The sequence below is a fragment of the Canis lupus genome, chromosome 21, assembly GCF_011100685.1.
Source record: "Canis lupus familiaris isolate Mischka breed German Shepherd chromosome 21, alternate assembly UU_Cfam_GSD_1.0, whole genome shotgun sequence".
Taxonomy (NCBI): domain Eukaryota; kingdom Metazoa; phylum Chordata; class Mammalia; order Carnivora; family Canidae; genus Canis; species Canis lupus.
In genome coordinates this window covers 21,162,551-21,184,457 of record NC_049242.1, presented here as the reverse complement: position 1 = coordinate 21,184,457, position 21,907 = coordinate 21,162,551, and the positions used below count along the sequence as shown (strand labels likewise).

The following is a 21,907-nucleotide window of genomic DNA, read 5'->3' as shown; positions in this document are numbered from 1 at the left end:
CTAATTTCCTGTCAAAGCCTCAATCCCCATTGTGACTGTATTTGGAGATAGGGTTCTTAGTAAAGTAATTATTGTTAAATGATATCAAAAAGGTGGAGCCCTAATCCAATAGGGCTAATGCCCTTTTAAGAAAAGGAAAAACAACAGAACACTCTCTCATCATACACACAAACAGAAGAGGCCATGTGGGACAAAGAGAAGGCAGCTAATTCTAAGCCAGGAAGGAAGCCTTCACCAGAAACTGAGCCTGTTGGCATCCCAACTTGGGACTTCTAGCCTCCAAAACTGTGAGAAAATAAATTTCCATTGTTTAAGCCACCAAGCCTGATATATTTTGTTATGGCAGACAGGGCAAACTAAGATCTACATTAAGTTATATTATTTTGCCATGGTGAATTTAAGTTTTATATCAGATATTGTGTTAGTAATGGCTACAAGAGAATCATCTGTAGCTTACTTTACCTATTATAACTGTAGATATATTCTTCACTGCCTCTCTCATTCTTTCTCTTGTTTTTTCAATATTTGAAAGACCCATGAATATAATAATTTTTTTACTTTATATCGTAAGAAAAACAAAATTTAAGTACTAAGCTAAGCAACTGAGACTGAAAGCCCAATATGTGGGGACGTGAGAGAGGATTAACATAAACTGGAGAATGCAGATTCTAAGGATAGTCAAACCTTCCTCAGTTACAGCCCATTGTTGATAGACAAAAATAATGCTTCATTGTTACCAGCTCTTCTAATTTCCAATTTTAAAGGTTAACAGTAAATTCAAAGTAAACAAAACCCACACATGTGTGAAAACATGTTTCCACAAAAATCTGTACATGAATGTCCACAGTGGCATTATTCATAACAGCCAAAAAGTGGAAACAACTCATATGTCCATCAACTAATGAATGAATTAACAAAATGTGTTATATCTATCCAAGGAAATATTATTCAGTCATAATAAGGAATGAAGTGCTATATTAAGGAATGAAGTGCTGTATGAAACATGTTACAACAAGGGTAAACCTTGAAGGTAAAAGTGAAAAAAAGAAACCTTCCAAGTGAAAGAAGCCAGACACAAAAGGCTTGTGTCATATGATTCCATTTATACGAAATGTTTAAGACAGGCACACTCAGAGATAGAAAGTAGATCAGTGGATTCCATGGGTTAGGTACAGGTAAAAGCAGCTAATGACTGCTTAATTGTTACAGGGTTTCTTTATGGGGTGATGGAAATGTTCTATCAATAGATGGTAGTGATGGCTGCACAACATTATGAATATATTAAAAACCACCGAATTGTATACCTTAAAATGCTGACTTTCATCTATAATTAAAAACAAAACAAAACAAAACAAAAAAACGAAACAAAAAACAAAGCAGCACTGTACAAACCAAAATAAACATATTTTCAGGCCAAATCAGTTTAAAACTGCCAATCTATAATTTCTATTCCCTATTAAAAATTCTCAAGTGATATTCTTTACCCATTCTACATATAGGCAGAAGTGTATGATGCAAAAGCTAACAAAAGGAAAGTCTTTTTCCAATTAGCAGAAAAAAAAACTAAAAAAAAACTAAAGATTAGGATTTCCCCAACTTTATTTTTCCCCATACAAGGTCTGTTTTTTAGTTTCCTAGTCTCTTCTAAATTAGAATATACAATATCTAACATGGAGTGAAAATATTTATTAAACTTCTAGGTAGTATACCACCTGACAAGATATCCTGGGTCTTAAACAGAGAAGGGCTTAAGTTATACTTAACACTGGCTTTGAAATCTATCATCTATCACAGTCTGAGAATAAGAAGTCAACAAATATTTGAGAGCTTCAAGCTTGGTAGTATGACTGACCCTAATATAAGTGAGGAAAAAAGTAGTACTAATTAAGTGCTAGCGGAACTTAGAAAAAGGATTAAGATTATGAGATTCAAGATGGCCCTGAATAACTAGAATTTCCAGAGTAGACGAACAGTATCTCAAGGAGATAAAAGCATGATAAGTACACAGAAGGAATGGTCAAGACAGAAGGAGATAATAAAGGCATCTAGATTATCTGGAACCAGTGATCATGTAAAAAACTAGTAGGAGATAACCCTAGAAATATAGTTTGAGGCCACACTGTGAGATTCTGAATGACAGTTTAAGAAATTCAGACTTCAATTTCAATTATATCTGAAACTTAAAAAAATCTAATTATTTAGTTGGTGAATATTTTAAGACCTATGATGCCATCTTTGAATCTCTTCTTTGCCTATGTTTATATGTAATACATTTCTTCTTGGCACTTATACAAAAAATAATTTTGCTAAGGTTGGATACAAAGCATGGCCAACTCAACTAACAAAGAAAAAATTATTTTGGTTGCAAGAAGAGGTGTAGATGTTTTATTCTTTCTCCAGTTCTTGTTTATTTTTTCCCTCCTGATGTCTGATTTCCAAATATCCCTGCTTTCCCTCCCCTCCCTGCCCAAGGGCAATGTTTGTTTACATCTGAAAGTAATAAAAATGACTTGGTCTTGTTTGGAACAGAACCAATAACTACACCTGAGAGGATGGAGTAAGAGATGGGGCTTTAGGGGCTGAATAAAATGGTCTACTTCCACAGTATGTGTTACTGCAGCATCTAAAGCACAAGAACTCTGACCTGGGCAGACCAAAGACTGCCCAGGTGAATATCGGGTGTGCCAATAACAGGCTGTGTGACCCTGGAAAAGTCACTCAAACCTTTCCTTGTCTTGCTTCTCTCGTCTGAAAAAATGAAAACAAAAACGAAATACTAATGTCATAACTAACAGAGTGGTTGTGAAGATTATAGGACTTAGCACATGTAAAGCACTGAGAACAGTACTTGATGCATGGTCAATGGTATGTGTCAGCTATTTTATTCACAAAACAAGGATTTTAGTCTGCTTACTGAAGTCTCAAGTCTAAAATGGTGTTTAGCACAGAGTAGATGTACAATAAATTTTTCCTGAATGAATAAGAAACATTTTGCTGTTAGAGTAAGAGAAACAGAAGAGACACTATTTCAAAGAGAAAGGAGAAAACCAAAGAGGGTTAAATGTCTTGCTCCTCCTCTTACACTACTTTTTAAAAAGATGTCCTCCCCCACAGACTCTCTTTAACTGTGCTGAATGTTAAAATATCAGCATTCATTGAGGAATATTTCCAGAAACAGCTGTCTGAAAAATTTTGCTGTATTTAAGCCAATACAAGGTTAGAAGGAAACTGCTTCTATAACCTTGCTATTCAAAGTGTGGTTCTCTGACCAGCCACATCAGCATCACCTAGGTCCTTGTTAATTAAAATGGCATATCAGCAGCCTCACACAAGACCAACTCAATCAGTGTCTGCATTGTAAAAAGATCACCAGGTAAATTGCATGCATATTAAAATTTGAGAAGTACGGCCCTAGACCACTCTAGCTGAAGACCATGGGTGATACAAGGACTAGGGGTCATCGCTAGACTCTGACACTTTATTATCTATAGGACTTAGGGCAAGTTTATAAACTTTCCTATTTCCCTCATATATAAAATGGAAATAATTAACAGTAGTAGTTCCCTCAAGGTACTAATATGATGATTAAGTGAACACACACATTTGGTGAACTGCAAAGTAACACGACTAGAGGGAAGGTAAAATGGCACAGCAGCTGTAAAATATGGTATGGCAGATTCTCAAGCTACCACAGCAGGGCCCAGCAATACCACTTCGAGGTATATACCCAAAAGAAGTGAAAGCAGTGACCAGAAGATATTTGTACACCCATGTTCCTAGCAGCATTATTCACAAAAGCCAAAAGGTGGAAGAAAGCCAACTGTCCACTGACAGATGAATAAAACAAAATGTGATATACACAGACAATGGAATATTATTCAGCCTGTCATTACGCTCAGTGAAATTAGCCAGTCAAAAATGAATAAATATCCTATGAATTCTTAGATAGAAGATTCCTAGAGTTAGGCAAATTCACAGGGATAGAAAGTAGAATGGTGGATGCCAGGGGCTTGGGGGTTGGGGAGCAAATGGGGAGTGAGTATTTAATGGATAGAGTTTCAGATGGGGAAGACGACTCTGGAGATGGCAGTGGTGATAGATGGTCACAATGTGAATGTACTTAATGCCTCAGAATTATATACTTAAAAATGGTTAAAAAAATAATTTTTATGTTATGCATATTTTACTACAATAATAAGAGTGAATTTAGTGAAATTTCTTTGCATTCCTAAATTAGTAAAAAATATGCTATGATGATATGAACATTTTTTATTTAAGTTTTTAAAATATTCAATATATTTTGAGAAGAAAGTACTCAATGGCTTTTTGGTTCTTATTTTTCATTAAAGAAAAGAAAAATCAACCTTCCTCTACAGGAAGACTTCCAATTTTTCAAATTGAGAGAATTCTAATTAATATAGCTGGAAATAGGAGTGGAAGAGAAGAAATTACAAAACAAAGCAAAACAAAACACACAAAAAAAACCTTGTTTAGGTGCTTCTTCCTCCTTTTTAGTCTCCTCATCCTCTAAGCTGGGACTTTCCCGGGAAGAGTTGTCCTGTTGGCTAGAGTTTTTCAGTAGCACAGGATCAATCTGTGCTTTCAGGAGGGCAAGAGTCTCAGCCAACTCGTTTCGATTTCTAAATAAGGGAAAAAACAAAACAGCATAAAAATCTTAATTCTGCTCTAAAGAGATTTCAAAATAATACCTATGAAGAGATTAAAATTAAAATAGAAAAACATAATTAAAAAACATCCAAAACACTGGTACATCTCAATTACCTTGAATTTAAGTATTAGGAATGAAAGCATATTAAAAAAATTTTTTTTTTAAAGATTGTATTTATTTATTCATGAGAGACAGAGAGAGAGAGAGAGAGAGAGAGAGACGGAGGCAGAGACACAGGCAGAGGGAGAAGCAGGCTCCACGCAGGGAGCCTGACGTGGGACTCGATCCCTGATCTCCAGGATTAGGCTCTGGGCTGAAGGCGGCACTAAACCGCTGAGCCACCCGGGCTGCTCAAAAGTTGGATAATTTTTAAAAGTTCTATGCTCTTAAAAGAGTATAAAATCAATGTAAAATTTCCTTGAAGCATTTTTTTAAACAAAATGATTCACATTCTTGATTCATTTGTAAATAAGAACTCTTCTACCTACAAAAAAAATATTTGATGCTGTTATAAAATTATGATCCAGGTCTGAGTAATTATAGCAGTCAGCTCTTATAACACAGTTCAAAAACTTAGGAATTTAGGAAACTGTATGTTGTTCCATCAATTACAGTTTACAACTACAGGAAGGGAATTCAATTTGAATAAAAAATACAAGAAAATCCCAAATAAGGAATATTTAACCTATCAATTCTCTATTTTTACTACCTAGACCAGAGCTGTGTTAGATGGTTGATTTGAATGCCACTTACAAACAAGAAAGCTCACTTGGATATTTCTCCTTCTCAGATAAGCAATGTGTAACAGTGAAGAGAAAAAAAATGAAACCCTGGACTAAGAGTTGGAAGTCAGTTCTGGATCTGCCACTGAGTTTTGCAACACCATGATCTTCCCATCTGTGTTGTCAAAACACTGTGCATGCACCTCTAATCCTATGTAGTTCCTATTCAGATGAAATTACTTCTGTTCTTATCTGTTATTCCACACATGTCCTCTATCCTGTCCCCTTCCACTTCTCTCCCAGCTAACCATGGTGAGAGCAGGGACACTACCTTATGAATTATGAAGTAGACTTGAAGAAGTATTTAATGAATGAATAGAATCCTGTTCCAAACCTAGATGACTCTGTGCCCCTGGACAAGTCATATATCTTCACTAGTCTTCAGCTTATCTATAAAAGAGAGGATTCACTCAAATGTTATTAAAATGGCCTCCTGGGCAGCCCCAGTAGCTCAGTGGGGGCAGCCCCGGTGGCTTAGGGGTTTAGCGCCGCCTTCAGCCCAGGGTGGGATCCTGGAGACCCGGGATCGAGTCCCATGTCCATCCCGGGTCTGCATGGAGCCTGCTTCTCCCTCTGCCTGTGTCTCTGCCTCTTTCTACGTCTCTCATGCATAAATAAATAAAATCTTAAAAAAAAAAAAAAAAAGGCCTCCTAAGGAAAGTATTAAAATTCCCACTGATGGACACCTTTCAGAAATGACAACCATTTTGTCACTACGTATAGGAGTGAACACACAGGTTTATCACATTTTAATATTGAGTATGGGAATGAATTCATAGGTTACACATATTATAAATAAGGTGAAGTTTTAGAATTTTAATTATCTAATAATAGAGATCAGATTAAGATTAGATGGTCTTTCAGAATCCTCTCTGGTACTGCCTCCACTTCACAAAAAATAATATTAAAACCTAGAGACAGGGGTGCCTGGGTGGCTCAGTTGGTTGGGCATCTGCCTTCTGCGAGGGTCATGATCTCAGAGTAGTGGGATCAAGCCTTGCATGGGGCTCCCTGCCCAGCAGGGAGTCTGCTTCTCCCTCTCTCTGCTCATGTTCTCTCCCTCTCTGTCTCTCTCAAATAAATAAATAAAATCTTAAAAACAAACCCGAGAGAGAGAAAAAAAATTATTTTTGGCAAAGTTCCTATTTCCTACATTACATCAACTTCATTACGCCTTCTAACCCAAGGTTCTATCCAATTAATGTTATTACTTCTCTTAGTATACTGAGAATTCCATATGTAAAAACTGCCTCAACCTTCTTGGTTTTTTGGAAGTCATGCTGGGAACTGAATATATTTAAGTTGTTCACTGTATCTATTTTAAAAAGTTTCCAAACATTAAAAGAGAACCAATACTGTTACAAAATCCACATCAATTACTGAAGTAAGAAACAAAGGAATTTAGCAGAACTCCCTAAAAAGCTTTTAACCTAACAACTGGGTTAACATGCAAGCTTCATATAGTCATAATTATATGAAAACAGAAAACTGCTCATCTTTGGAGTTCTCCTATTTTGATAAAACAAGATTTAGTATGCAAAATAATTTTTTAAAAATCCTATATTTGAACTAGTCAGAGGGGATTTTTATAAACATATTCAAATTACGCCCCAAATTCTTACCACTATCTACAGGAACTCTTAGAAGAGACTTTGGACACTAACAACAATTCTGTGTTCTGCTCTCCTTCTCTCCATTGCTGGCTTTGTTTGCTCTAAAACATTTCTTCACTCAGGTTTATTAGATACATCCCTCCAAATTACCATGCTCTCAGGATGTCAGGTGTTTGCACTTCTGCTCTCTTAGTCTAGAATGTGTTCCTCATGGCTAGCCCCAACTACTCTTGGAAGACAAGTATAGAATGAATAAACAAATATGGTATATCCATACAGGCCAATACTATTTAGCCATAAAAAAGAACAAAATACAGATTCCAACTATATAAATAAAAACCTTGAAATGATTATGCTCTCGAAAGAAGCCAGACACAATGGGCATATATTGTATAATTCTGTGTTTATGAAATGTCTGGAATAGGCAAATTATAGAAACAGAAAGTAGACTGGCAGCTGCCGCTGGCCAAGTAAAGGGAGAATGGTGATTAAAACTACTAACATGCAGGGTATGCAGTACAGGGTTTCTTCATGGGGTGGGGAGAATGTTCTAGTTTGATAGCAGTGATGGCTGCACTACTTCGTGAATATACTAAAACCACAGAACTGTATTAAAAATAAAAATGAGGGGCACCCAGGTGGCTGAGTCAGTTGAGTGCCCAACTCTTGGTTTCAGTTCAGGTCATGATTTCAGGGTCCTGATATGGAGCTCCTCCTTGGACTCCATGCTCAGCAGGGAGTCTGAGGTTCTCCCTCCCTTCTCCCACCACTGACACGTGCATACTCTCTCCTGAAATCAATCAATCAATCTTAAAACAAAAGAAAGATGATGGTGGCTTGGACAAGAACATAACTATGAAGGGGATGAGGAACCAACGAACACTGGATACATTTTGCAGAGAGAACTGTTTGTATTTGCTGATACAGTGGATGTGAAGGGAGAGAAAAAGAAATGTCAAGAATGCGCCCCCAAGTTTTAGATCCAAGCAGATGAAAAGATGTGGTTGCTTTTAACTGAGATGGGACAAATATGTTGAGGTGAGAATGTTAGAAGCTCAGATTAACAGGCAGATTACGGATTTTGATTTAAGAGATTCCTAACTCTTGTGTTTTACTATTTGTACTTGAAGTTAATTTAGACTTTGGCGAAATGGAGCATATCATCCTAATTATTATATTGTGGAATATGATTTTTCCTAGTCTAAGGGTTGCTCAGGGTTAAGAGTTAGTGGTAGGATTAAATCTTTATTTTTTAAAGATTTTATTTATTCATGAGACACAGAGAGAGAGGCAGAGACACAGGCAGAGGAAGAAGCAGGCTCCAAGCAGGGAGTGCAACGTGGGACTCGATCTCGGGTCTCCAGGATCACACCCTGGGCTGAAGGTGGCGCTAAACCACTGAGCCACCTGGGCTGCCCTGGGATTAAACCTTTTAAGAAGCAATTGAGCTGACAGTACAATACCACAAAATCTAAAACAAAAGAAATCAAACAAAAACAAAGCCAAGCATAGGCATCATTTCTGCCCAGTATGAACCCATACTTGGTTATTTAAGTACTGGGCCCTAAATAGCACACTGGATCTCCATCAGAGTTCATATTTATGACCCTATATTATCATCGACAATTTCCCTGTATCTCTCTTCCACAGTTTGGAACTCCTTAAGAAACTGCATCATGTCTTTGCATTTCCAGGGTAGAGCACAGTGTGCTCTAAGAATAGCAATTCTTTCTAAGTATCTATAGTATATGATTGCAGGGTTCACCAATAATTTTCCATCTTTTTTTCATCTGATTCTAAATTAATGAAGTGACAAAATAGGGAAGATAACGGAGTGTGATAATATTTCTTACGGGGGCCAGGAACCTGAAGGAAGACAGTAATGAGTGATGTGATTAATATGTTCTAGGCACTCCTCCAAGCACTTTATATGAACTAGTTCATATAATCTCAATATAACCTGATTAAAATACAGACTATTGTCACCCCCCATTTTATAGATGAGGAAAGTGAGGACATCGTAGAGAGGTATAATAATTTAATAGTTTTTAGGTCACAGTACAGACTAAAGGCAGGATTGAATTATAACCTGACTTCCAAGACCGTCTGCTCAATCACCGTGCTATACTAGCAGCATATGGTTTAGAAAGGTTTTTGACAGTTTGTAATTTTGGGTAAACTCGGCACACTGTTTAGAATTCAGCTTTTTGAAAATGGTTGTCAAACCATTACAATTTTTTAAATATTTTTATTGAGGTATAATTTACATACTTTGAAACGAAAAGATCTTAAGTGTTCAATCAGTTTTGACATTTTGGTTGCTTTAAAGTTTTGGCAAGTATGAACAAAGCTGCTATAAACATTTGTGTGCAAGTTTCTGTGTGGACATATCTCTTAACTCCTTTGAGCAAATACCAAGGAGTATGGTTGCTAGATCACATGGTGTTTAATTCTGTAAAAAACCATTAAACTGTACTGAGAAGTGGCTATGCCATTTTGTATTTCCACCAGCAGTTGCTGAGAGTTCTTGTTGCTCCACATCCTTGTCAGCATTTGGTGTTGTCAGTGTTCTGGATTTTGGTCATTCTATTAAGTGTATAGTAGTATCTCATTTTAATTTACATTTTGTTAATGACATATGATGTGGACCACTTTTCATATGTATCTCTGTACAAATATATATATTTGCCATCTGTATATCTTTACTGGCAATATGTCTGTAAGGTCTTTGGTCCATTTTTAAATCAGGTTATTTACCTTTTCTTAAAAAAAGGTTTATTTATTTGTGAGAGAGAGAGCAGGAGGAGGGGCAGAGGCAGAGGGAAAACAGACTCCCTGTTGAACAGGGAGCCCACCGTGGACCCAACTCCAACTCCAACTCCATAATCCGGAGATCACAACCTGAGCAAAACCAAGAGTCAGATGCTCAACCAAGTCAGCCACCCAGGTGCATCTTAAATCAGATGGGTTTTTAATTATTGAGTTTTAAGAGTTCTTTGTATATTTTGGAAATAGGCCTTTATCAAATACATCTTTGGTTAAGTATTTTCGCCCAGGGCAGCCTGGGTGGCTCAGTGGTTTAGTGTCACCTTCAGCTCAGGGTGTGATCCTGGAGACCTGGGATCAAGTCCCATATCGGGTTCCCTGCATGGAGCCTGCTTCTCCCTCTGCCTGTGTCTCTGTCTCTCTTTCTCTCTGTGTCTCTCATGAAAAAAAAAAAAAAAAGTATTTTCTCCCAGTCTGTGGCTGAACTTTTCATTATATTGACAGTTCCTTTCCAGAGCAGAAATTTTAAATTATAATGAAGTTCAGCTTTTATCACTTCTTTCTTTCAGAGATTGTACCTTTGGTGTTGTACCAAAGAAGTTATTGCCAAACCCAGTATTATCTAGATTTGCTTCTGTGTTATCTTCTTGGAGTTTTATAGTTTTGCATTGTATATGGAGGTCTGTAATTCATGTTGAGTTAACTTTTTGTTGAGGGTGTAAGGTCTGTGTCTAGATTCAATGTTATGCATATGGATGTCCATTTTTTCCAGCATCATTACCTTTTCTCCACTGTACTGTCTTTGTTCCTTTATACAGGTCTATTTCAAGGCTCCCTATTCTGCTACACTATATATTTGTCTAGGCTTCTGGTGTCCCTGCATCTGCCTCTTCTTTTCACCAATACCACACTGTCTTACCTACTGTAGCTTTATGGTAAGTTGTGAAGTCGGTTAGTGCCTTTCAGTGCCCCACTGCATCTAGGTTATCAATTTGTGAGATAGAGCTGTTCATGGTATTCCTTTATTATCCTTTTGATGTATGTCCATGTACTTGTACTGATATCCCTTTTTTCATTTATGATATCAATAATTTGTGTTCAATCTCTTTTTTCATAGCCTGGCTAGTGGCTCATCAATTGTACATCTTCTCAAGGAACCAGCTTTTGCTTTATATGTGAAGTTTCTTCTAAGTATTGCTTTCACTGCAAATTTTCAACCACATATTTTGAGTTGTATTTTCATCTAATCCAAAAAATTTAAAACTTTGTCTTGAAATTTCTTCTTTGACCCATGTATTATGTAGAAGTATATTACTTAATATCTAAGTATGTGGGGATTTTAAAACTCTCTTTCTATAACTGATTTCTAGATTAATTCTATTTTATGGTCTGAGACTAGACACTGTGTATTATCTACGTATTGCATTTTCAGAAGATCAAATAGAGAAAATTCTTTTTTTATGGATCCCAGTTTTTAGAAAAATATTCCACTTTATTTTTAAGTTGCAAAGTTGTTACATTTTAAAATTTATCAATTATTTAAGAAGGATGACTTTCAGCTTAAAAAAAAAACAAAGCAGAATTCTTAAGACAACTTTTGTCACATAATCTTTTTTTGAGAGTTAAGCAAAAACATGTTTTCAACATCAGAAATCCCCAAGAAAATCAGCATTACTTTAAAGAAATAATTTTAAACAAGAGGAGATTTTTCATTTCACTAGTAAAAAATAATATTCACCAATGAGGAAAAATAGCGAAGTAGAATCTGTTAAACAAAAAAATCATAATTCTACTTAACTTGCTTAGAGTCTGGCATCCGAATCTAAATACTAGACTCCAGAAGGATGTCATCAGGGCCAGGTAGGATAATGGCCTACACATTACTTGGTAGTGTAAAATGCACATAATGCATTTTAATGACAATTAAGATAATAATTTTGGCAACAGGCAAGAATAATACAATGCTTTTCACATTCAACAATCACAAAAATAAGAGACTTATAGGGACAAGACAGTTCACCGCATCTGTCAAAAGTAGTACTACTGTGTCAATTTAAAGAAACTTAAATGTCATGTCACAGAACAGGTCAAGTATATGAAGCACAGACCAAACTGAGAATCTGTAGAAAACTATGGCAATTCTCAAGAAAATACACATATTAAATAAAACTAAGAGCTACTATTTACAGTAAAAGGGATTTCCACAGGTTCCTGAAGCTCCTCTACAAATCCCAGAGCTGTACTATATTCCTTAGGATAACCACAATTGCTCAGCTTAGTGCTTAATTATACATGTTGATAAGCAATATAAATTTACATATTCTTCACAATAACTTTACTATCATCCTCATTTTAAAGTGCAGGAAAGAAAAAAATAAAAGTGCAGGAAAGAGAATACCAGGGAAATTAAGTATTCTGCCATCACACAGTAAGCAGAGGAATCCAGATTTAAGCACAGTTAACTCTAAACCTAAGCACTTCTCTCACATCATCCATTAGGGTATGATCTAATTAAAACACTGTACATTAGAAATGGTTTTAAGCATTATGACTGATCAGTAATCATAATTATTTTTCTCTGTCATATTTTCTTCATATACAAAGTAGGAGAGAGTAACTCTTAAACAACAATGCAAGGTTGATACAGGAAATAATAGAAGTGATAAAACATCATGAACAGAACTTCATTCAATGTTTATAGGGAGAGATGGTAAGTGAACTTCATTTCAAGACTACTTTATTTCCATTTAGTAAATTAACTACATGGAGAACCATATTATAGTATGATTAAAGGATGTTTATGAAACATTCCCCTATAAATTCATTCATTTCCTTTATTCTTAAGACACCAAAGTTAAGCTTCCCTGACCCAAATGTTCCAAATTTCCACAGATTCTCTCTTCAAAACATTAATAAATAATCACTATAAAAACCTGCTAAAACTAAAAAATGAGCAAAAAAGTCAAGGAGTTTTTCATAAGCAGTGGTTATATATTCACTAAGTTCTCCCTACTTACAGATTTATCTATAGTTTGATAATTTCAAAATTAATATAAACTGTGGGTACTGGTATTAATGAAATAAATTCTAAATAATTATATTTAAAAAATAGAAAATTAGAGATACAAAGATTCCTTTAAAAACAAAAAGATTTATTTTTTTGAGAGAGACAGAGAGTGCAAGAGTGGGGGGGGGTGGTGGACAGTGGGTAAGAGAGAGAGGTAGAGAATCTCTAGCAGACTCCCTGCTGAGTGAGGAGTCCCATACAGGGCTCGATCCCATGACCCCAATCAAGATCATGACTTAAGCTGCTATCAAGAGTCGGATGCTTAACCAACAGAGCCAGCCAGGTGCTCCAGAGACACATGATTCTGAATAATGACCTCAGTGTCACTTACTAATTAAAAAATAAAATTTTATTTTAAGGTTTTACATGAAATGTTTCCACTCAAATATATCTTTTTAAAAAGATTTTTATTTATTTATTCATGAGAGAGACAGAGAGGCAGAGACATAGGCAGAGGGAGAAACAGGCTCCCTATGGGGAGCCTGATGCAGGACCCTGGGTCCATGACCTGACCCAAAGGCTCAGACACTGAGCCACTCAGGTGCTCCAAGAACAGGTGACTCTTGATGTCAGGGTTGTGGGCTTGAACTGTTCAGTGCAGAGATTACTTAAAAATAAAATCTTTTAAAAAAATACAAATAAGAAATCAAGATTTTTTTTAAAAGGACTATGCCAAAAAAGGGGTGCAATATTCCTCAGATTTCTTCAGAACTGTAAAGGAATGTATGCATAGTAAAGATTAAAAATATACTAGGGGCAGCCCCGGTGGCGCGGCGGTTTAGTGCCGCCTGCAGCCCAGGGCATGATCCTGGAGACCCTGGATCGAGTCCCACGTCGTCGGGGCTCTCTGCATGGAGCCTACTTCTCCCTCTGCCTGTGTCTCTGCCTCTCTCTCTCTCTCTCTCTGTGTCTCTATGAATAAATAAATAAAATCTTTAAAAAATATATATATACTAGGGAGGTGGGCGGGGGGTGAGGGTGACTGGGTGACGGGCACTGAGGGGAGCACTTGATGGGATGAGCACTGGGTGTTATTCTAGATGTTGGCAAATTGAACACCAATAAGAAATAAATTTATAGGGATCCCTGGGTGGCGCAGCGGTTTAGCGCCTGCCTTTGGCCCAGGGCACGATCTTGGAGACCCAGGATCGAATCCCACGTCGGGCTCCTGGTGCATGGAGCCTGCTTCTCCCTCTGCCTATGTCTCTGCCTCTCTCTCTCTCTGTGTGTGTGTGACTATCATAAGTAAATAAAAATAAAAAAAAAAGAAATAAATTTATTAAAAAAATTAAAAATAAAAATATACTACAGTGCCAAGATGAACTGGCCAAATTAAAACAATTAGAAATAAATAAAGGATGCCTAATAGAAAACTGTGCCTAGATAAGAACGAAACAATGCTTTTCTTGTATTTTTAATGTTTTTTTCTGTGCATATTATTGGTGCATTATTATTTGTCAAATTCCAGCTTCCTGAAGTATAAGGTACATGTGTTGATATGGACCACCATGCTAAATATATCTACTTGTTTGAGAAATAATTAAGTACCCACTATGGGAATTGTGCTGGGCAAAAGGCTAGGTTCTGGCAATTCCCCAACCCTACAAAAAAAGGATCACCTTAGCCTTAGAGATTAATCTCTTCTTGTAGAGAAGAGATTAGAGTAAGAAATGCAAATAAATGTGAAAAGATTCCAATAAAAGATACCTGACAATGCATTTCCATGAAGAGCCATCTTGATCATCCTGTTCTTCTATGTACATTCTGACATTGTGATCTTGATCCAACTGGTACCAGTACATGAGGCCATCTTTGTCTCGGCCAATTGGTTGGAGACGCATGGTATCAGCATCCTCTTCATTGATAATGTTCTTGAATTTGAGATTGTCATCAAACTGACACTCGCAGAGGTACTGAAAAATAGTCATAACATGGCTTAAAATACTTCATAAATGTTTCTCCATCACAGTAAATATGGTATGTTTAACCATAGAATTGATTCAGGGATGGGAACAGAAAAAAATACCATCCTCTCACCACTTTTGTACAACCTGTTTAGAATAAGCAACTTAAAAAGATATATTTCAAGTTAACACTTTAGTATTACTTAAATTTACAGATTTAATATAACCAATGACATAAAAATAATATATTTCAAAAGTACTGTGTTTGTACTAGTCTCCCAAATTTTCTTATGTATAAAATTTTCAATGATTCTTTCTGCTAAGCTTTTAGGTGACATTATTCTTGGAACAACTATTGGTGAATAAATTAAAATAATTATAACATAATAAATGTATTACCTTTAAGAGTGCTAGTTTGCATTCAACACTCATTTCAAGATAGCCCTTCTTCTCCATCTCCCATGCCCAGGTGCTATTAAATTCTTGGCATATCTGTCAGAGAAAGTCAATATGTCAATATCTTAATACATAAAAGCAATTTCTATTTACCTTGGTATTTTGTTGTACAATTATGTTAATTTATTTATAATGGAGTAAGTTTATACCAAATACAATCCAAGGCAAATCCATTCTTAAATACACCAGAGATACTTACTTATGACTAATGATCAAATTTAAGTTAAGTAGTGATCTCTATAGTTCTCTCATCTAATCTCAAGAAGTTTTTACATATTTTATGGCACATTTTCCCAAATGCAAAAATTATCTAATTCCCCTTCAAAATGGCCTAAAAGTTCCTTGAGGGCCATAGTTTTTTTTTATCTTTATGCCCAGAACAGAGGTAGACATTCAAAAAACAGGTTAAATTGTAGGTACATTTTTAAAAAATATTTTATTTATTTGAGAGAGAGTGAGAGTGAGAGTGAGTAGAGGGGTGGGGAGGGTGGGAAACAGAGGAAGACGGACAAGGGGACTCCATGTTGAGCATAAAGCCCCATGGAGGGCTCAATTCCAGGACCCCAAGATCATGACCTTAGCCAAAATCAAGAGTAAAATGCTATCCTGGAATACTGTATGTCTCTGGTTGATAGGATTATATATTGTAGAGAGGGGAAAAAATTCTATCAAAAGCTAAAAGGTCAGAATCTGAATGGACATTTTGCCAAAGAACATATAAAACGGCCAATATGCACAGGAAAATAGGATCATCATTAGTCATTAGGGAAATCCAAATCAAAACCACAATGGAATACTACTTTATATCCATAAGGATAGCTGACATTCAAAAAAGAAAAATAAGGGGCGCCTGGGTGGCTCACTGATCTCAGGCTCTTGAGATCCAGCCCCATATTGGGCATTCAGCTCAGTGGGGAGTTGGCTAGAGATTCTCTATCTCCCTCCTCTGCCCCTCCCCATGCTCACATGCTAACAAAAATAAATCTTAAAAAAGAAAAGAATAATAACACTAAATGTTGGTGAGGATATGGAGAGACTGAAATGCACAGGTTTTGAAGGGAATATAAAATGGTGCAGTTGCTTCATAAAAAAGCTAAGCAGTTCCTCAAAATGTTAACACTAAGTTACCAAGTGACTTAGCAATTCCATTTCTAGGTATTTATATAAGAAAAGTGAAAATACATGTACATGTAAAAATCTGCATAGTGTTCGGAGTAATATTTTTTTATAATAGCCAAAAGGTGCAAACAATTCAAATATCCATCAACTGAAAAACAGATAAATAATATGTGGAATATCCATGAAGTGGAATTTTATACAGCTATAAAAAAAGAATGAAGTAGTGGTACATTCTACAGCTTGGATGAACATTAAAAACATGCCCAGTGAATGAAATCAGATACAAAAGGTTATATATAGTATGGGTCTATGTATATGAAATGTACACAACAGTAAAATACATACAGACTAAAAATTTATTAGTAGTTGTCAGGGGGCAGGTAAAGGGAGGAATAGGGAGTGATAAAAATGTTTTAGAATTAAGACAATGGTGATGACAGCACATCCTTATGAATACACTAAAAATACTGTATTGTATAATTTAAAGTAAATTTCAAGATATGTGACTAATATCTCAATTTAAAAAAACAGAGTTAAGAATGCAAACCCAGCTTATGACTTGGAAGTACCTACTGAGGACTCTGCTATATACCACACCTAAAAGAAGAGGATGTTGATTGACTATCTTAAAGGTTAAATCTGAGGGTGTAGAAGCTCATGTTCAGTATAAGACGGGCTGAGAATGATATAGCTCCAACGTCTGCTTGACAACCCAAGTACAAAGGCATAGCCAATGACTCATGTAGTCAGATACCAAATACAAATGAACAACTCTTAATTATCTTTTATCATGTGAAAGGGGATAAAAGTGAAAAAGGGGTAAAGAGATAATTAAGACACAGGCCTCTTTGCCTCACACTACTTACTTTCAACTTATTGACCTTCCTTACTTATAATTTAGGGTGCAAAAACTTTTGTGCTAATATTCAGAGATGAGTAGGATACTCTTTTGTTTCTTTAAGAAGGCAAAGGTAGACATATTATTTTGCCATTTGAGAAAAAAAACAAAAATCTCATATCAGATTTGCCCAAACAACCATAACCCATTGCTATCACAAAGTAAAGACTGTCAAAAAAATAATCTGTAAGTGACAATTATGCAGGACTATATAGACAGATTTTTTTAAAAGATTTTTTATTTATTTATTCATGACAGAGACAGACAGAGAGAAAGAGAGAGACAGGCAGAGGGAGAAGCAGGCTCATGCAGGGAGCCCAACGCGGGACCTGATCCCGGGACTCCAGGATCATGCCCTGGGCCAAAGGCAGGCACTAAACCGCTGAGCCACCCAGAGATCCCCTATGCACGACTATATAAGTCTACACCAGAGGTCAGCAAACCTTTTCTGTTAAGGGCCAAACAGGAAATAATTTAGGGTTTGTAGAACATACAGTGTCTTTTCAACTATTCAACTCTGCTGTTGTAGTGGAAAAGCAACCACAGAAAATATATAAATGAGTAAACTTGGCTGTGTTCCAACACAACTTTATTTATGGATAAGGAAATCTGAATTTCATATCATTTTCATACGTCAACCATTCTCCCAACCATTTTAATATGTAAAAACCCCCACTTAGTTTTCAGGCCATACATAAGTAGACAGCAGGCCAGATTTGGCCCATGGGCCAATGTTTGCCTAGAGTGCCAGAAACTAGCTGTGTCTCTGAGACTGTCTATGACAGTTATTCTTGGATCCTTGTGAGACAGAGAAACTAAAGGGACTCCATGAAAAAACTGCTTTTTACCTTCTTCTATTTCCATTAGGACATCCACCTCCACCTTATACATGTCTTATAGAACAGAAAATGAATGTCTTCCTTGTGAAGGTCAAGGATTTAATGACTTCTTTGGAAGTCTTCCAGCATAATAGATGACATCTAAGGAGTAACCAGGCAGGGTCATCACAAATGTTTTCCAAGACACTGACTCATCAAGACCACTGGCTGGCACCAATACATGAGTGACTTATGGAGAACATCTAAACACTCATCTTTGTTCCTGGATGCCAGAGAAGACATGTGCACCAGACAACAACCCTCAATAAAAAACCAGACCCCAAGTAATAAGACTCACTCTCCTCTCCTTTCCAAGTCTTCCAGATGCTCTGTATGTATCTGCACTCTCTACATCTTCAATAAACTCTGCTCTCACTTCCTCTTGGCTCACATTTGATTTTTTTTCTTTTTTAGATTTTATTTATTCATTCATGAGAGACACAGAGAGAGAGAAAAAGAGAGAGAGAGAGAGAGAGGCAGAGACATAGGCAGAGGGAGAAGCAGGCTCCATGCAGGGAGCCTGACGCGGGACCCGATCCTGGGTCTCCAGGATCATGACCTGGGCTGAAGGCAGAGCTAAACCGCTGAGCCACCCAAACTGCCCTCACATTTGATTTTTATCCTGTGCAAAGCCAAGGACCCTCTTGACTGGTCCCTAGGAAACCCGCTCTGAGTCCGAGGACCCAGCAAGCCTACATCACTTGAAGCAAGAGGATCCTTATTAGATTATTAATTCATATTAACTCCCTATGCCCCAACTTGAATCTGATCTGCTTTGTAAACATAATTTGGTTTTGCATGCAATTTCTCTTTAAAGCATGTTCAGTATCTAAAAATGAACATTTTTGTATAATGTTCCTATTTATCACTCTAAGTCATTATTCCATAATACTGGCTCTATGTTTGATTCTCTCTAATCTGGTTAATGAGAGGTCATATCCTGTAGTATCCCCCTGCATGGTGCCTAAGGAACAGCCTTTCTGATATACACGTACACATGAAATCAAAGTTCTGTACCTGTAAGACTGACTGATATTCAGCCTGGGAGGCCTCTTGGCCACCTAGCTGCTACCATTCCAATACCCCTAGGCTGTCTTTTCCTCTTACACTCAGAACAACAAGAATGAAGATGGGAAATAGGGACGGGGGGGGGGGGGGGGGGGGGGGGGGAGGGGTGTTTAAAAGTCCACATCATCTCAATATTTACAGGAAAGGTGGTTTCACATGCCTACACAGCAAATATATGGAATTTATGTCAGTGAGATCATTAAACACATTAATCTTGGAGGCATATATGCAATCAAGTACCAATAATCCTTCTCTTTTTTGATAACATAAAGCATTAAAAGGGGGCAGAATGAGGGTGGGCATTAAAAAGGGGAGGGATTGGGTAGAGAAGAAAACTGCAAAAAATCTCAAGCATGAACATCCAAAACCCTGCATTAAGAGACTAAATCAAACTCTAACATGGCTTCTAGCAGCCTCAGGACTTATCCCTGGGACCACCCTGTTCCTCTCGAGTTCCTGTCTAGAAAACTCAAGGTTTCCAAAAGAATTTACTATTTGTTCCAGCCAACACCTGATCTAAGTCCATGAATTTACTTTTCCATTTATTTTAAAAACAAACAAAACCTTACAATTGTAAATCTTTCCTCTGTCCCTTTGAGATGTATTTGTGTCTCCTGTAAGAGTGTCTTTCTCAAGGACTTGAAAGCCATTCCTTTGATTTAGAATCCTCAGGAAGGATAGGACCTCCCAGACTCTGTGCAAGGGTAGAAAGTTTATCTTTCAATGTTGACAGACCAACTTTCAGACCAACCCTCATACTTACTTTTTGTTAACTTTTCCTTTCTCTAACCCCTTTTCCTCCCCCTCATTTCCACCTCCTGAAACCCTTAGTCTCCCTTTAAAATACCAGTCACCTCTGGGTAAACTCAAATTGAGCTCAGCCCCTTCTCCTACCATAACAGTTAAGTGAATGAAGTCTGTCTTTACTGCCTTTATCTTGGGGGACGGGTGGTCTTTGGATGCCTTTATTTTATAAGTTTATAAAGAGAGTCATTTATCTGGTGATTCCACTAATATTTACTGAGCACCTACTCTATGGCAGAAACTAGTCAAGGAGCTGGGATACCATGATTAAGAAGACAGGTAACCTGCTATCATGGAGCTTATATTCTTAAGGATATTACAACAGATAAAAATAAGAAAATATTAAGTAGAGCCAAATGCTTTGTTGAAAATAAAACAGTAATGTGCTACAGATAGTTTGAGTATTACTCTGGTTGGGTGCTCAGAGAAGGCCTCATTAAAAAAGTTGACATCTGACACAAAAAGTTGAGACATAGAAATCAGCCACAAGAAGGTCTGATGTAGGAATGCTTCAGGCAGAAAAAAAACAAGCTACTAAAAAAGGCCTTCAAGTTTGGTGTATTTAGAAAAACAGAAAAAAGATCAGTATAAATGAAGCAAAATAAAGGGGAAGTGGCAGAAGATAAGGTTAAAGAGGTAAAACAAGGGCAAAATTATGGAAGCCATAATAAGAAATTAGGATCTTATTTCAAATATAATGGGAGGCCACTGGAGGATTTTAAATGGGGGAATAACAAAATGTGAGCCATGTTTCAAATACAGCTGCTGTAAATGGATTGCAAAGCAGGGGTGGGGGTGTCGGGGGTGGAAACTAAGAAACCAATTTTAAGGCAAGAGATAATGAATGATGTCATGGACTATGGAGGCCACAGTGGCAACAGAAGTTAACTGTATTTTGGAGGTAGAATCATCAGGACTTTTAGTAGAATGTATGTGGTCAGTGACTGGAAAGGAAAAACAAAGGTGACATCTACATTCCTTGGCTTGAACAAATAGGATGAAGGTGCTTCTAACAAAGGTATTAAGACAACAGTACCAAAGAGAAGGAAGTTGACAAGAGATTTGTATCTTTCAAAGTTAGTGACTGAGCTGAGACTTGAAGCTTATGACTTCTGGTTCAGAGCTCTTTCCACTGGATCATATTTCTTTACATAAACCTTTTAAAATCTGAGTCCAGAAGAATTTAACTGAGCTCTGAGAAGTCAACTCATCTTCATACCCCTCGCTTGTAGCAAAGTATGCAATACAGCATATACAAAACAAACATCTGATGAATAAACGAAAGAAACACCAAAATAATGCTTTACCTTAATTAAAAAACCTCTTTTAGGTTAACCACTATTAATTAGCAGCCAACACAACACGTCTTTAACATTAAAAATTCTTACTAGAATAATAATAACAGCCAACATTTATTGCATGTTTACTAGTTGTCAACTACTGCTATTATTTTAAAATATTAACATGATCAATTCTCACATGCTTTAGATGTATGTACTCTTATCCTCAGGAAGTTATGTGCTTTACCCAAGGAATTAGAGTAATTAGTATCAAGGGTCATTTACAGTGAAATTAGTATATATTCAGGTCACCAATCAGGTCAGCTGTCACCATCAAGTTGTGAACAAAGGCTAGAATGAGAATTACAAACAATCTAGAAACTGAGTAACTAACACATCAACTACTACAAAAAGAGAGAGGAGAGAAACCTTAATTCAATAAATGGATAAAAGGAGATCAGCAACAACTCAAGGGTAAAGTTTTATTTAAGTGGTGACTTTAGTGCTAGGACTTGAAGAATGAATAGGTTTTACAAGAGAGGAGGTGAAGAGAAATTTCAGGAAGAAAAAAAAAAACAAAACAGAATATGCAAAGCCAGGAGG

The 21,907-nt window shown here is 36.7% G+C and overlaps 1 protein-coding gene across 4 annotated transcripts in view; it reads right to left on the bottom strand.

Moving 5' to 3' along the window:
• The window catches only part of RSF1 (remodeling and spacing factor 1), a 155,958-nt gene that overhangs the window by 54,679 nt on the left and 79,372 nt on the right, over positions 1–21,907 (bottom strand). For 2 of the 4 annotated variants that reach the window (XM_038568507.1, XM_038568506.1), the window contains exons 3-5: positions 15,201–15,293; positions 14,605–14,810; positions 4,486–4,640 (exon numbers count right to left, since the gene is read on the bottom strand). In XM_038568507.1, the coding sequence (XP_038424435.1) occupies positions 4,486–4,640; positions 14,605–14,810; positions 15,201–15,293 (454 nt within the window). Of the gene's footprint in view, positions 1–4,476; positions 4,641–14,604; positions 14,811–15,200; positions 15,296–21,907 lie in introns of those variants that run through there. The other 2 variants (XM_038568508.1, XM_038568510.1) reach the window with 2 other exon arrangements.